The sequence below is a fragment of the Nymphalis io genome, chromosome 3, assembly GCF_905147045.1.
Source record: "Nymphalis io chromosome 3, ilAglIoxx1.1, whole genome shotgun sequence".
NCBI lineage: Eukaryota > Metazoa > Arthropoda > Insecta > Lepidoptera > Nymphalidae > Nymphalis > Nymphalis io.
The window spans coordinates 9,487,434-9,503,554 of record NC_065890.1 but is presented as its reverse complement, the minus strand read 5'-3'; the positions used below and the strand labels follow the sequence as shown (position 1 = coordinate 9,503,554).

Here is a 16,121-nt window from a genome sequence, read left to right as displayed (position 1 = left end):
AATGTACACCAGCATGCTTCAAGTGCTCGACACTTAGACCGTCGTATCCCGGTGACTTACCTCTTTTCATATTTTTGATAACGGAGGCGATTTGTTTCGATGTGAATGTAATAAAATCACCAGATTTATAGTTATCGTTCTTAATGTCAAGAGAACGCTGTGATGGACCTAATAGAGAGCTCGTTCGAAATTGCTCCATAAACAAATTGGCTATGGATGAGGGATCTGAACAACCATCGACACACACAGGAAAACTAGGTTTAATATTTAGTTTGTTTGTCGAATTCCAAAACTTCTTAAAATTTTTCGTAGCACGATGCATAGCAATAATATCCATTCGGATTTGATCTTGATTATTTTGACACCACTTCAGCTTGGACTTAAAGATCCTACGGCTGGTATTCATAGACTCGTATATACTGCCAGCTTTCGGCTTGTTATATAGGAGCCAGGTTTGAAAATTAAGCCTCGCTTCCCTGTGTGCGTCTCGTACATGCTTATTCCAACCAATCAATTTCCTTCCACTCTGTGACGTTTTACGAGTTACATAGCTATTCAAAGCAGCACTGGACAAGAGGGCAACAATATCACATGTTACATACATATACACATGTTGTCTATTATTTTCTTATGCGATAGGTCGTTACAGTATTTTGTATTTGAACACGGGGCAAGTTCACTTGGAAGATGCACATCTTTAAGGGCGTTATGTACAAGGGTATGATATTTTTGAATTTCATTATCACTTCGCATTCCCCAAATGACCTTGCTCCGCGTTCTCATAATTTTCTCAGATCTTAGGTTAACATAATCTAAGCAGCATTCGATTATGAGTGGCATATGGTCTGAAAAATAAACATCGTATGCGATGAAAGCATTAACCACTGTCCTCCATGCTGCCTCACTTACAACACAGTGATCCAACCAACGCCTACTGCTATGTGCGTCGCTTACATATGTATAATGGTCAGAGCTCACTCCTAATATTTCTAAGTCAGCACATAACCAATTTTGGTCACTACACAATGTGTTAAGTTCATTGCCAAATAGGTTACCAGGATGGGCATTAAAGTCACCTAGAACATATACCGCCTCCGTGTCACTGCTTTCAACTATCGACACAATTTCACTACAACACTGAGTAAAGTCCGTCAAGTTTTCATAGCTATCAGTAGGCATATAGACACATATAACCAGGATGGATCGGCTACCAAGCTGTCCTTGTATAGCACAAATACGTTCACTCACACATTGAACAACAGAGACAGATTGAAAAAGTCCTTTACGCCATAAAATTGCAACACCTCCATACGGGCGTCCTTTTTCAGTAACCTGGGAATCCCCCCTAGAGAATGAAGGCCCGCATAGGCGGGCCGTCCGCCAGAGCGTCACTGTAGCATGCGCAAGCGATCCCGTGGCGCTCCTCGACCGAAAGGGTACCGCTAGTTTTTGGTTCCGATGTTCGTGGCGCGCTTAGCGCCTTGGACACCGGCGAGTCCCCTCTGTTTTCCCGTGGGGAAAAAGCGTAATGCGTTTTTACAACAATAAAAAAAATGGTAATCAGTGCACTTTAATCACTTTTCTTTATGATATTATGCTATTTATGATAATAATAATAAATAGTAATTACTGAAAAAACTCAGTCGATATATACTCTGTGATAGTAAATTGACGTTTGCTGTTTGACATTAATTGCAACTTCGAAGTACCTATCTAATCCTATATATTTTTTCAATAGCTGATCTTAGTAATTGCATTTTGCAATTTAATAAATATTTAAATAAAATTAACAAAACGATTATTTCAATGAATTAATAAAATAATATAAAAAAACAAGTTAAATAAAAATATTTAAACTATATAAAGCCACTTACCATTTAAATCATAAACTGAAAATGTTCTACCATTTAAAAAACCCTCTAAAGATTTATATTCCATTAACAAGATCATTAACACAGAAGGCCACCTCGAGTCAAAACTCACTAGAATATTGTGCAAATATTGTAAGGTAAAATTAAAGATATCTATTTAGCAGTATTCAAATAAATAGGTTAAACATTTAGGATAGTTTAAAAAAAAAGGCTTCTCGTACGTCTTAATTTTTCACAGGTAGACAGCACGATTATGAAAATTACTTAGCAACACTGCTCATGACCAAAGCTCTTCGATCTCCAGCTTTTGTTGTACGAGCTTTCAATGCTGAAATAGCTCGGGTTCAGGATCAAACAACAGATCCTCAAACTGCAGCAATGAGACTTCAGTTCTGGCATGATGCTGTCAACTTGATTTATCAAAATCAGCAGTCATGTAACATACCTGCCAATCCCATAACTCAAGAATTATACAAGGTAATTTAAAAATTACTATCCAAATTAGATAAATATAAGTTCCATCAAAATATATTGTATACCATATACACAATCATGCCACTTTATAGGTTTGTATTAGTTATAAAATACAAAGAAGATACCTAGAAAGGCTAATATCATCAAGACAAAGTTTACTCAAAACAAAATACTTCAGAACAATGGAAGATGTAGAGATATACACTGAGAATACAGTCTCAACAATTTATTACTTACTTCTCTGTATTGCGGGTGTAACAAATGTTCACGCAGACCATGCAGCATCCCATTTGGGTAAAGCACAAGGATTGGCTAATATACTCAGGTTGGTTTGGTTTGATATTATAACATCTTGGCCTTTACTTTTACAATTGTATTATTTTACAAGATTAAAAATAATAAAAATACAAAAATTACATTTTATGGCACAATTTTTATGATGATAATGTAAGTACATATTCTTTGAAGCAGTGATGACACATAGAGAATATTATTTATTTTTTATTTTCACGTTAATGAATAATGCTAAGAATTGAGCAACATATTTTTTTGATTAATACATACATAGACATAGTAGTAAATTTTATTATTTTATCTTTTCCTTCACCAAATAAACTGTAAATGTAAATATAAAGATAATTTGCAGCCTTTACATCAGTTCCAGTTAAATTTTAACAGTTATTATGTCACTATCACAAGAAACATTCTTTTAACTATATTGTTGTCCTAGTAGCTAACTTAAAGGCCTTATAATGTTTTCCATACAGATGTTTTCATGGAGTATTATTAGCATTGCTGGTATTTGATCAAGAAGATATTATTATTATATCAGGAACTTCATAAATAATATTACAAGTGATATTTACCAAATAACAAAAACTATTAGTTATAACAGAATACTTTTTAGGTCAGTCCATGTATTCAATTATCACAAGACAGTATCGTTGCCAATGGATATATTGATGAAACATCAAGTTAGTCAAGAATCTGTTCTTAGAGGAAATGATAATGAAAATATGAGAAATGTCATATTTGAGGTAGCTAGCAGAGCAAACAGCCACTTGGAAAAGGTATTTTAGATAGTTAAGGATTTATTATCATTTTAAACATATCTTGTGATCCTGATTTAAAAAATATATATAATATGGCTAACTAATCAAGACATGATAATTATTTTTAAATATTAAATAATTTGAATTGGATAAGCCTTGCAATAACAAACTATGGCTTTATCAGAAATTTTTTATCAGGAAGCAAGGCATATTTTTACTGAACCATTGTATATTTAAAGCCATACTAATACTGTTTAAATATATTAAATTTATATCAGTACATCTTTTGTTCCAGGCAAGAAGTATTGAAGTACCAAAAATAACAAATCAGATTTTCTTACCAGCAATTGCTATTGATAAATTTTTAACAAAACTTCAGAAAGTTAATTTTAATGTATTTGATAAAAGATTACTACAGGGTAGTCCAACATTGCCTTTAACTTTGTATTACAAAAGGCTTCTAAATAAATATTAAAAAATGTAATAAACTATTTAGGCAATTTTAGTTTATATATAATTATGAGTCTTTAAGGGAAATAAAAGATATTATTAGAAAAAATTGCACTTTTACTTCCAAGCCTTTTCATTCATGCAAATAAATAATCACATTTGAGATTCAAGCAGTTTGGCAACTTGAGTAGATGTATTATGTAGTACAATAAATATTTGTAATACTTTCAGATACATTGTTTAAAAATTAGTAAAAAAAATATGGTAATTTATACAATTGTAGGAAGTAATTGTTTAAAGTAGTTTTTATATAATTAGTATAATTAGCAACTACAGTGATTTTAACTAAATATTCCTAAATGTCTTAATTTTTTTGAGCTTGTTAGAAAATATTTATATCCAATGTATTACGAATATCATTATCATTGTAATGTATACTTTGGTTGAGACTGAAAAATCTTTGGCTACACTCAATTCCATTAAATGTAATGCATATTAGTGTTTCAAATACATTATTAAACTTTATAAAAGTACATGTAACCTTGAACAAAAAAACCCTTCTGTGTAGTCAACACACACAATCCAGGGAACAGATTTTTCCTATCATCCCTCAGTCCTATTATACTCTACTCTTAAGAGTAAACCAGTGAGTATGTACATACATGTGCTCTCTGGCTTATGGAAAGTGTGCTGAGAGGGTGAACAAATTACCACAATATTCATTAAGGCATTGCTCTCAGATAGATAATGAACACTGGTTTCTTCTTTTGAAATATGATTTTAAAAATATTTGTAAAAAATCAAACTTTAATATTAAATAAAATTTGGAAATCACTAGCTAGATTCACATACATAACATACTATTTTAAATAATATAAAAATAAGTACATTGACATTGTAGAATCTTGAATCAATAATTTTACATTACAACCTTAAAATACAACTTCTCTTTAAATGCATTTTGGATTTATGAAGAACTGGATCTAGTCTAACTTTATAATTATTAAAATAATATTTTAAATTATGTTAATGACTATTTTACATTTTGACTTTGTAAAGAAAATTAATTATTATCGAAGTAGTAAAAATTACCTGTATAGTTAAGAGTAATAGTATGTCCAATATATGTATGTATATCATGCAAGATTATTTTATATATCAGTGCTTTCCCCTAATTATGTAAATTATTATTAGTGCATGGTGTATTTCTATGAGCCTAATAACAATTAACACAGCCAATTAAATATTTCATTAATTTGGAATGTAAAAGTAAAAATAGGAAAACAATAAATTAATATAAAACATTTGACACTTATGTCTAAGATAAAAAAGCTAAATTTAAGTACGACTAATCAATCACAATAAGCTTGCTGCACATTAAAAAGCTATTGAGTGTCTTTGTTTATAAAATATTATTCAGAGGGTGTTAAGTCTTTTTCAGGCTCGCCTTCAGACAGTATTTGTTGCAGGAGATCATATACTGGTTCAAATGCCTTCCGACAAGCTGCATTAGTTGGTATGAGGTAGTCATGCATATCATGGTGGCTAATGGTGCCGTCACTTTGTATGAAACCTTTATCTATTGATACCATCTCTACCTTATTCAAGCAAGGAACCTTTTCACGCAATAGTTGATTGATTTTAGAATTTTTCTCTCTCAAAACATTTGGATACTGACCCCTTGGAAGTAGACTCTGAAACAGTTTTTATTTGTTAATATTATGTCCATAATTTATTATTTCAATAAAGTGACTTCTACTTACTGGTAGTACAATGTAAACACTTGGATGTTTTTCTCTGATTGTATTGACTATTTCTAAAATGCCTTCACAAACTTGTTCCGGTGTATGATCAACATTATTTGTTCCCACGTGTAAAACTATCACCTATAAAATGAATGCTTTAGTAAAATAGATAGAAATGTTTTTATATAAAGATATAATTAATATTTCATAAAGAATTTATACAATTATTTCTTTAAATACATGATACAGAGCAATTAAGAATAAGGAGCAACCATAAAAAAAATGTAATAATTTATTACATACTCTTGGATCGACATGATCAAGTTCTCCATTTTTAATACGCCATAAAACATTTTGAGTCTGATCTTTGTGAATGCTAAAATTAAGGCAGTGAAGTGGAGCAAACCACTGGTTCCATACTTCTGTATGTTCTAGTGCTTGTAAGATAGAATCGCCAATGAAAATGACATCTCCATCTTTCCCTTTAGCATCAGAAAGAAATCTATTATGCTGCAAAAGTAAAAATGTTTAATTCATTAACATTAAATTATTAACTATCTTAAACACAATTATTTTATACTTTTTACAGTATATTAAATTAAGAGCACATTTTTACTTTATTTAGATGAAGAATATATTTATGATGGTATTTAAAACTTACAATGCTATTCCATCTGCCATCACCATCAGTGTCTTGTTGTGGGGCTGCCACAGAACAAGGATTCATTTTAAGCGGTATTTTATACTATTTACCTTACAAAAACCCTTACTTACAATTTCACTTTTATTAAAATAATATGTATCACCTAAGCTATAACTGTTTTTGAATACAAATTAACAATTAAAGAAAATTTTACAACCAAGTTTCCAAAAGCAAACAGATAAAAAATAATGAATATTTTAACTTCTCTAATCTTTCATTTTTGATTTAACAAAATGCATTGCCCTGTTCAAAAAATGGGTAGGGGATACACTGAATGATTTACGATATGAACTCTGTTTTAATAAATAAACATCAATTTATAAAACTACCTATATAGAGCATGTCAAATCAAACCCCTTTAATAAAATTCTTCATCAAAAAACTTCACACTTATTCTTTCAAAAAATATATTTTTGTAATTTAATATAAGAAGCAGAATCAAATTAGATTTTTTTTATAAAAACTATAGTAACCTATAGTAACTGTTAATATGTTTCTTTGCAGTTTTTTCTTTTGTATAAAATCCATCGAAGTATAAGCTGTACTATATTCATAAATCCTTGACGTCAGCGTAATTTAATTTTTGTGTTATTATAAAATACATACGATACCAACTGAAATCTATATAAAATTATTATCTGTATATGTATAGTCTATAACTCGTAGACAGAGAAACTAAACTTTGTTTCTCTGTCTACGCTATAAGTTGAGGTCGAGCTCTGATTTCATTAGTTGAGGTGACTTGAGACTTCAGAGTTCAGACTCTTGGACTTCCGACTTCCTAGTAGAGGTGGAGTAGACTGTAGAGAGTAGAGACCTAGAGACTGATATCTGTAATTACCACTAACCTCAAAATTTCAAGTCGTACATTGTTCATACTCACTACATATACTCATACAATATTTTTTAGGTTCATTATTTTAAAATACGGTTATAATATATAGAAATCACATAAAATAAATAAATATCATGGCAGACAACAATGAAGAAGATGAAACACTTAAATTAGACCAAAAGCACAAGAAAGAAAAAAAGGAGCTACAAGCTCAAATTCAGGCTCTGAAAAAGGCTGCTAAAAATGATAAAACAAAAAAAAAAGAACTTAACGCAGAAATTACCAAACTAGAATCGGATTTAGAAGAGCGCCATAAAAAAGAAATTGAAACAAATGCAAATTGTTTAAACCCAGAAATAGGACCAGATGAACAAGTCATAGAAAGTGATAATGTTAAACCAAAAATTTCAAAAGCCCAAAAGCGTAGGGATAAAAAATTGCAACAAGAAAGAGACCGTGAAAAAGAAATTAAAATGCAGGAAATAGAAAATATCAATGGACCTAGAAACATGGAAAATCAAGCAATATGCAAACGATTAGAAGAAAGAAATTTGAAAATTTGCCCAATACCTTCGGATGGTGATTGCTTGTACAAAGCTGTTGTCCATCAATATGAAATCAACTATAATAAGACGTTAGGTGTAGATGATTTAAGAAATCGCGTGTCAAGCTATATTTTAGAACACAAGGAAGATTTCATGCCATTCCTCAGTAATACTGACACTAATGAAATGTTAACTGATAGGGAATTTGAAGAATATTGTGATAAAATAAAAAATACAAAGGTGTGGGGTGGACAGTTAGAGATAAGGGCCATATCCAACTGCTTAAAATGTCCACTTATTGTGATACAGGCTTCAGGACCTGAAGCGATAGAGCAAGGCACCGAGTTTCCAGGTCCACCACTAACCATTTCATATCACAGACATATGTACAGTCTAGGCGAACATTACAATTCAACTCAATTAGTCAAAAAAGATGATACTAAGTCAGAGGCATAAGTTTTATATAGTTTTAGCAACTAAGCAATATTACAAACTTCTGATTATCTGATAAATGGATATGCATGGGTCTTGGATCGTAGGTTGGAAATGAATACCATATTTTTTTAAATATTTTATTTACATTTGCAATACATATATGATATGATAATTATGATGTTTCATGTAAATACTTAAATTTCTTTTATATAGAAGTATAAAAGAAATTTAAGTATAACAAAAAAATAATCTGCTTACATTACTTGTCTTACATTTTGTCACAAAGTATTTTGTTCTTTCTTCTGTAAAACAAATAGGAGATTTCTGAACATAAACTACACACTGATGCTTACCAGTTTAATGTGGGTAGTAATTTATACTTATGCTCTAAATTTGCTAGTTATAGCTTCTAAGTTCAAAGCAATAGTGCTTTGAAATATCTTATTGTGATATGTCAAAATTAGCTGCATTTGTGCATTCGAAGACCATTTTTATTGAATATGTAAAGGATTATAAAATAAACGTAGATGATGACTTATTATAAAAAGCTTTATTTTTTAAGAAAAATCATCATTAATACAGAAAAAACACTGAATTGTTTTTCTTAGATCTAATTTATGCCCCATTCTGTGTAGATGGTTCATCAGGTGAAGGTTCTTCTTCAGAATGTTTATTCGGATCATCAGGCTTCATGGCTGGGAATAAGAGTACCTCCTGGAAAAACAATTAGTTGTATTAAAAAATAGGCTGTGTATGTTTATGCTACTGAAAAAAATATATACATATATTTTATTGGTCATTCTAAATTACAGTAATTAAAAGACCAAGATAAGAAATTTAAAAATACCATAACTTTATCTAAAGTATAAGGTGAGATTATTATGTATGTTTTATTTTATTTTTTGTATAAAGAAGTACAACTACTTTATAATTGTTACAAGTACACAAATTGACAAATAAATAAATAAAGAACTTGCCAGAAAATAAATTTACTTACTTTAATATTATTACAATCTGTCAAGAACATAGTTAGCCGATCTATTCCCATTCCCCAACCACCAGTTGGTGGAAGACCATACTCTAAAGCAGTACAAAATGCTTCATCTGTTGGAGGTGTCTCATCATCACCAGCAGCACGATCTTTAGCTTGTTGTTCAAAACGTTCTCGCTGTGTTGCAGGATCATTTAACTCAGTGTAGGCATTGCATACTTCTTTTTTCATAATAAATAATTCAAACCTAAATAAATAAAAAACACATAAAAAAAAATTTAATATTGATTTGCTTACCAATTGGGATCTATATATTCACCATAAGGGATTGACATATATACTTATATAACTTCTAAAAACGATTCTGATTATAAAAAATGCATTAAAAGTTGAGTTTATGAAAAAATACGACAAATTTCGACTACTGCCCATTATCAATGGGCAAAAAATGATTACAAAAAATGTATATATTGTTTAATATTTATACATAGAATATTGAGTTTATCTAAAAGTCATAGAGATAAATAAATTTATGATAAAATCAAATATAAACTCTGTTGTTTTCATTTACATGCAATAAGTTACCTCTCTGTAAGCCCAGGTATTTCTCTATGATACTTAGATAAGGGGCTCATAATTTGTGGATGATCAATGATAAATGTAGGATTAATACATTTTTCTTCAATAAATTCCCCAACAAGTTTATCTAGAAGCCTGGCTGTTGTTCTTGGTGCTGGACATTCCACCTAGAATAAATTGTAAATCAAATGCTATACAGATTTATTAAATAATTATTAAATTTAAATATAATGTTGTTTACAAATTCAGCTTAAATTTAGTTACATATTTATTCTTTATTATTTGCCAATGAAATTTTAATTAAATTATGTATACCTCATGTTTCTCACATAACTGGCTAAGGAAAGTGTTAGCCTCAGAAGTGTCTAATTTATCAGGTGCTGGAAGTTTTACATTCAAAACTTTTTCCAGCGTTGCAATCATAGGCACTCTTGCAAATGGTGGTGTAAAATCTACTTCTACTTCCTCTCCCTCAGGTCCCTCTGGGTGATATTTTATCTATAAAATACAGTAAAGAGTTTGTATTTAACATACGCCAGACAAATAATGGTTTAGCAAAGTACAATTTATTTACCTTGTAAGTTCCATGAATAGATTTAATCATCCCTGACAGCATTGTTTCAGTAATTGTTATCAGATCATTGTAATCAGCATAAGCCATATAGAATTCACAGGTTGTAAATTCAGGATTGTGAGTCAGGTCAATGCCTTCGTTTCTAAACTGTCTACCAATTTCATATACTCTATCTAATCCTCCAACAACCAACATTTTGTGATATAATTCTGGAGCTATTCTCATGTAGAGATCCATATTGAGGTCATTGTGATGGGTTATGAACGGTTTGGCAGTTGCACCTCCAGGAATCATATTCATCATAGGAGTCTCTATTTCCAGAAAACCCATATTATCTAAAAAGCGTCTTACATAGGCAATAATTTTAGCTCTAGTATAGAATATTTGCCTAACCTGCAATTTTATTATGTATTATTATATTCCATTCTCAGTTAGGAAAGTAAATTTATTAGAATTAGTCTGAAGAGGCATTTGAGTATTTAGTTAGAAAATTCCGTGAACTATTTATGCTCCTATCTATTGGTGCATGATTTATTTGATAAAAAGAAAAGATAATTTACTCAATATTTTGAATAAATATTATGATAAATAATAAGTTATGATATTTCATAAAAAAATGGTAAGTCATTCATCAGTCATCAACTAATTGTTTACCTTGTCATTCAAAATAAGATCCAAATATCTTTTTCTAAATCTTGTTTCTTTGTCTTTAAGACCAAAGTGTAAATGTGGCAGCATGTGCAGGCATGGCGAAAGCAATTTGATAGTTTTTGGTATGACGGACAGTTCTCCTTTCTTAGTTTTACCAGGATGACCAATACAACCAATAATATCTCCTCTCCTCAGCTTGTCAGTGTCAGAAGTAAATTTGGCCTCAGATTCATACATCTTAGCATTTGCCATAACCTTATATAAATTAAGAAGACAATTAGAAATAGAAAAAACTTAACATTTATTTACAATATTTTAGACACTTGTTAGGCATAGACATTCTATTCTAATACTTTAGTTGTACCATACCTGAATTTTTACACCTTCTCCTCTTAAATCGTAGAATATAAGCTTTGCACCAGATTCTCTAATTGAGTGCACTCTACCAGCCACTGACAATGTGACATTTTCTAGAACCTCTCCACTATTTAAATTATTATATTTTTCAATGAATTCCTCTAATGATATAGTAACATTAAATTTATGAGGGTATGGATGTTCTTCTTTATCTCCACTCTTTAGAGCTGCTATTGCACCTGAGCGAAGTTTATAATATTCATTGGGGCTTATTTCTTCCTCCGATTTTACATCTTTTTTCTCTACTACAATTACAGGCTGTTGGGCAGCCTTTTCAGCTTTCTCCTTTAACTTCTGTTCGGCTTTCAGTCGACGCTTTAATTCACTGTAAATTTTTATATGTTATTTTTAAAGATCTACCGTAATACTTTAATCATAAGGGGTAAAACCAACCGTGTATTAACTGCTGCAAAACGTTTTACTGAATTTGGTAAATATTTAAAATTCCTTTGAGCCAAGGTGGGTAAGGACGAAATAATATTCTTCAAAATAAACATTTTGATTATATTTCTCACACAATACTCACTTTTTAGAAATTTTTTCGCTGGTCGTGTCAGCCATTTTAATTGAAAACTTTTCTTTATTTATATTCACAAATAATTTGATTATAACCTAGCGAAAAAATGGCAAAGACACGTTCAAAGAATCCTAAAATATCATACATTCCAACTTGACACTGACAATCTGACAAGTCACAGATTTTTTTTGAATAGACAAAAGCAAACTCATACCTACTTTTTTGTGTAGGTATTTTCAAAATATATATTTTTTAATAAATACTTTTTATGGGTTTTAATTTTAATATAACGCTAAAATATTTTAATAAAGGATATTGCTTACGCGTTCTTATGTGGCCTTAGTTATAGGGACAGTATATATACGTAAGATCATGGCTGGGTCTCAATTTGTAATATTATTTTATAATAGATGACGATGATGACTTGATTTAGTGTAGCTTACACTAACTTAACTTAAGTTTACAAAGTATTACCGTGTTAACTTTTTTCTGTAAATTGATAAAATTTATGACTGGCAATATTGTATTGACATCACAGCTGTTCGTTTCATCTGCCTGTCTGTGCTCTGTCGCTAGATACGATTTTATTTTAATAATTATTAGACATTTGAGTGAAATTTTGTTTTATTACCATATAACAGGAAAAACCGATCTACAGATATATTTGACATTTAGAGTTAGTGTGCCAGGTTGGCGTGCGTTTTATAAACTATTCAAATCTCATTTTTATTTCTCTTGCATTCTAGTGAACATTAAGTGCATGTACTTAGTTCTGTGATCTTGTCATAGTACGTTTTTGTGTATAATTGTTTATTCCAGGTACATCTTATGTAGACGGTTGTTACGAATATCATTCGCGTAAGTTATTTAAATACTATGCCTCTTTTTGGGAAATCTCAGAAGAGTCCCGCGGAGTTAGTAAGATCCTTAAAAGATGCGGTTACTGCATTAGAAAGAGGTGACAAGAAAGCAGAAAAAGCACAGGAAGATGTGAGCAAGAATTTGGTAGGTTATAATAATTAATTGTTGTTTTTTTAATGTCTTTTTTTCAAGGAAAGTAATATAACCTTTTTAAATGCAGGTTTTAATCAAGAATATGCTTTATGGAACATCTGATGCAGAGCCACAAACTGACATTATTGTAGCTCAACTTGCACAGGAACTTTATAATACAAACCTTCTTCTTCTTCTGATTCAAGTAAAAATATTTAAATAAAACAATTCATTACATTGTATATATTGCTTAATTTTTATAAATCTTGTGTTTATGCAGAATTTAAACCGTATTGACTTTGAAGGCAAGAAGGATGTGGCCCAAGTGTTCAATAATGTTTTAAGACGTCAAATAGGAACTCGCTCCCCTACAGTTGAGTACATATGTACCAAGCCGGAGATTTTGTTTACTCTGATGTCAGGGTAAGATCTATATACATTATTAAACTGTGCATAATTGTTTTATTATCTTAATCTTATGTAAATATTTATTCAATGAGCCTAATAGTTAATAAATTAAAATTATATACATAAAACATATAGATCTATACATATATCACCTATAAAGATAAACATATTAAAATAAGGAATGTCTAGCTAATAATTAAATAATGTCATAATGCATTTATTTTTATCATTGTTTCCTTACAGATATGAGCACCAGGAAATAGCTTCCAACTGTGGGACAATGCTGCGAGAGTGTGCTAGATATGAAGCTTTAGCCAAGATAATGTTATATTCTGATGACTTTTACAATTTCTTCCGTTATGTAGAAGTATCAACTTTTGATATTGCCTCTGATGCCTTTTCTACATTTAAGGTTTGTCAAAATTATATATATAATCTGCAAGCTATAGTTGTATTTGTTTTCAACATATGGCTGTTACAGGAATGAAGCTAGTGTGGTAATAAAGTCTTACATTACCTGTTAAAGCTTGATAAGTATGAACTATTCATGTGTGACATAAGTTCTTCATTTAATTTTTTTAAACATCACTACTGTCTTTATTTTTACTTTTCTTTAATATAAATTTTTGTTATTTTCATCATTCATTTTAAATTGAAATTAAAGATAAACTCTGATATCAATCTTATCAGAATAATTTTAAATAATTCTTTCGAATATTATAATTAATTTAGTAAAATATAAAAGATAGCAGAAGCTCTTATGGCTTTAAAATAATGTCTTCAATTAATTTATGATTAACAAAACACATTTTATTTCAAGGAATTATTAACTCGACACAAAATCTTATGTGCTGAGTTTTTAGAAGCTAACTATGATAAGGTGTTTAGTCATTATCAACGACTTTTGAATTCTGAAAACTATGTTACTCGACGGCAAAGTCTGAAGTTACTCGGAGAGTTACTTTTAGACCGACACAACTTTTCTATAATGACGCGCTATATTACCAACCCCGACAACCTTAAACTGATGATGAATATGCTTAAAGAAAAGTCACGTAACATACAATTTGAAGCTTTCCATGTTTTTAAGGTAAACATTTTTTTGTAAAACTATGCATGTGCAATATGTTATTGTTAATTTTGCTGTTTGTTGGTGTTGTTTATGCCTTTTTATATTTTTTCTTCCTTCTTCAAGACATCTTACACATCCTGACACCAATACATTTGAATAGTTATAAACAATTTTATTATAAAATTTAAAAATAATATATTTAAAAAATATATTAGTTACATTTTTGATCAATTATGATAAGAATAGGAAAGTAAGGCTTTTACGTTTTGTGTGAATCTATTTCCTCAAAATCGAAATACTAACCAATTTTGTAAAAAAAAAATCATTAAATATCCTGACTGACTAAGATATATATATATATATATATATATATATATATACTACCTAAGATCAGAATACAAATTGAGCAGCAGAATATGAATAATATCAAATTTATTATATATTTCATCAGGAAACCATAAGATATACGGTACTAAGCTGGGATCAAGTATTTTGATGTTTAGACTTTTATGCTTAAACATGTCAACTAATTTATAAATATTATCATTATTTTTGTACTGACAGAATCTTGTCTAATATCATTGACAATCTTTGCACTTAGAAGAGTCATTATATTCTTTGCTTTAAAGCTTAATAAAGACATAATTATTTTTGTATTGTGTTGCAGGTATTTGTAGCAAATCCTAATAAACCCAAACCAATATTGGACATTCTGCTAAGAAATCAAGACAAGTTGGTAGATTTCCTCACCAAGTTCCACACAGACCGTTCTGAAGACGAACAGTTTAATGATGAGAAGGCTTATCTAATAAAGCAAATTAAAGAGCTGAAGCCATTAGAACACTAACATTTATTTTATTGCATTTTAAAAAATCGCCACTTCCTCCTCGAAAGAAGTTAGTTATAGATGCTATTATATTTAAATGCTTCTAAGTCACCAGAGGGTGTTGTGTGCTGAGACAGGGCTCCGAAAAATAAAACATTCGAATTCTAATGGATTTTACATTCGGTCTGTGATGAGTCAGGGATGAAAGTATATTTGTGCTACGAGCAAATTAACATTTTTTAATAACGATTTGTAGGATTTAGCATTATTTTATTGGTTTTACTTATATCTTATGTAAGTTGTTAAACCATTTTTAGTTTTATGACGTGTTTTGTGACAGTTCCTAAGTCACAATGGAAATAGTATATTTTATCACATTAGCTTACGAACTATTGTTGAAATTTGAACATAACGGAATCGAAAATTGGAAAGTCGAGATCTAAGGACTTGTAAATATGACATCTTTTTTGTTTTTTTGTACTCTCAATATCAGAAATATAGATTGTTATATATGAAGGAAATATATTTTATATATTGTCAGTATTGGTTATTTATTACGCCATAGTAATATTGTTCCATATTTTCTGTACTACATTATTTTGATATAACATTTGCTGTGCTTAAACATTGTAATAGTATTTGCAATATTTTCATGAATATTTTTTGTATGTATTATCGAAATTTCTTTATCCTATATTAAAAGTCTATTTTATTTAATCAGCGACATTAATGCAGACACATTTTTGAAACTGAATAAAACATTTGTATCATTATTATTTATTTTTAATTTAATTTTACCCTTTCGCTATAAATATGTCGGTAAAACAGAAACAATATAGCATTAATTTATGTTATATATTTTCTGTTGGAAAAACCAACCATTAGTACCGAACTTTAAATATATGCAATGAACTCTTTAGAAGTAAATTAGTTTAAGAACTAAGTAGATATTTATATGTTACTCTAAAATTCAGCTAGGGGGG

The 16,121-nt window shown here is 29.9% G+C and overlaps 5 protein-coding genes across 8 annotated transcripts; 3 read left to right on the top strand and 2 right to left on the bottom strand.

The window, feature by feature from the left end:
* The first annotated feature begins 1,715 nt into the window (after positions 1-1,715).
* On the top strand, positions 1,716-3,900 carry LOC126780799 (NADH dehydrogenase (ubiquinone) complex I, assembly factor 6). Of its 2 annotated transcripts, none has more exons than XM_050505513.1 (5): positions 1,716-2,008; positions 2,114-2,348; positions 2,438-2,670; positions 3,253-3,415; positions 3,693-3,900. In XM_050505513.1, the coding sequence occupies exons 1-5, from the start codon at positions 1,896-1,898 to the stop codon at positions 3,870-3,872; spliced, it is 924 nt and encodes a 307-aa protein (XP_050361470.1). In that variant the 5' UTR covers positions 1,716-1,895; the 3' UTR covers positions 3,873-3,900. The 2 variants fall into 2 exon arrangements, with proteins under 2 accessions (XP_050361470.1, XP_050361471.1); XM_050505514.1 differs by having other exon boundaries at positions 1,718-2,008; positions 2,110-2,348.
* A 23-nt stretch (positions 3,901-3,923) lies between these two features.
* LOC126780868 (platelet-activating factor acetylhydrolase IB subunit beta homolog) lies at positions 3,924-6,488 on the bottom strand. The gene is made up of 4 exons (XM_050505532.1): positions 6,254-6,488; positions 5,896-6,102; positions 5,611-5,733; positions 3,924-5,541 (listed from the first exon to the last, which is right to left on the bottom strand). The coding sequence occupies exons 1-4, from the start codon at positions 6,317-6,319 to the stop codon at positions 5,260-5,262; spliced, it is 678 nt and encodes a 225-aa protein (XP_050361489.1). The 5' UTR covers positions 6,320-6,488; the 3' UTR covers positions 3,924-5,259.
* Positions 6,489-7,121: 633 nt separating this feature from the next.
* On the top strand, positions 7,122-8,502 carry LOC126780859 (deubiquitinase OTUD6B). The gene has a single exon (XM_050505523.1). It carries the CDS (start codon positions 7,265-7,267, stop codon positions 8,129-8,131), a length of 867 nt encoding a protein of 288 aa, XP_050361480.1. The 5' UTR covers positions 7,122-7,264; the 3' UTR covers positions 8,132-8,502.
* Positions 8,503-8,641: 139 nt separating this feature from the next.
* Positions 8,642-11,991, bottom strand: LOC126780642 (lysine--tRNA ligase). Of its 2 annotated transcripts, none has more exons than XM_050505275.1 (8): positions 11,849-11,991; positions 11,275-11,647; positions 10,909-11,160; positions 10,255-10,647; positions 9,996-10,178; positions 9,687-9,847; positions 9,108-9,348; positions 8,642-8,824 (listed from the first exon to the last, which is right to left on the bottom strand). In XM_050505275.1, the coding sequence occupies exons 1-8, from the start codon at positions 11,881-11,883 to the stop codon at positions 8,726-8,728; spliced, it is 1,737 nt and encodes a 578-aa protein (XP_050361232.1). In that variant the 5' UTR covers positions 11,884-11,991; the 3' UTR covers positions 8,642-8,725. The 2 variants fall into 2 exon arrangements, with proteins under 2 accessions (XP_050361232.1, XP_050361224.1); XM_050505267.1 differs by having other exon boundaries at positions 11,716-11,974.
* Positions 11,992-12,382: 391 nt separating this feature from the next.
* On the top strand, positions 12,383-15,378 carry LOC126780779 (protein Mo25). 2 transcript variants are annotated; one of them, XM_050505481.1, is made up of 7 exons: positions 12,383-12,528; positions 12,659-12,844; positions 12,921-13,037; positions 13,113-13,255; positions 13,484-13,652; positions 14,061-14,330; positions 14,980-15,378. In XM_050505481.1, exons 2-7 carry the CDS (start codon positions 12,716-12,718, stop codon positions 15,157-15,159), a joined length of 1,008 nt encoding a protein of 335 aa, XP_050361438.1. In that variant the 5' UTR covers positions 12,383-12,528; positions 12,659-12,715; the 3' UTR covers positions 15,160-15,378. The 2 variants fall into 2 exon arrangements, with proteins under 2 accessions (XP_050361438.1, XP_050361447.1); XM_050505490.1 differs by having other exon boundaries at positions 12,386-12,515.
* Positions 15,379-16,121: the final 743 nt, after the last annotated feature.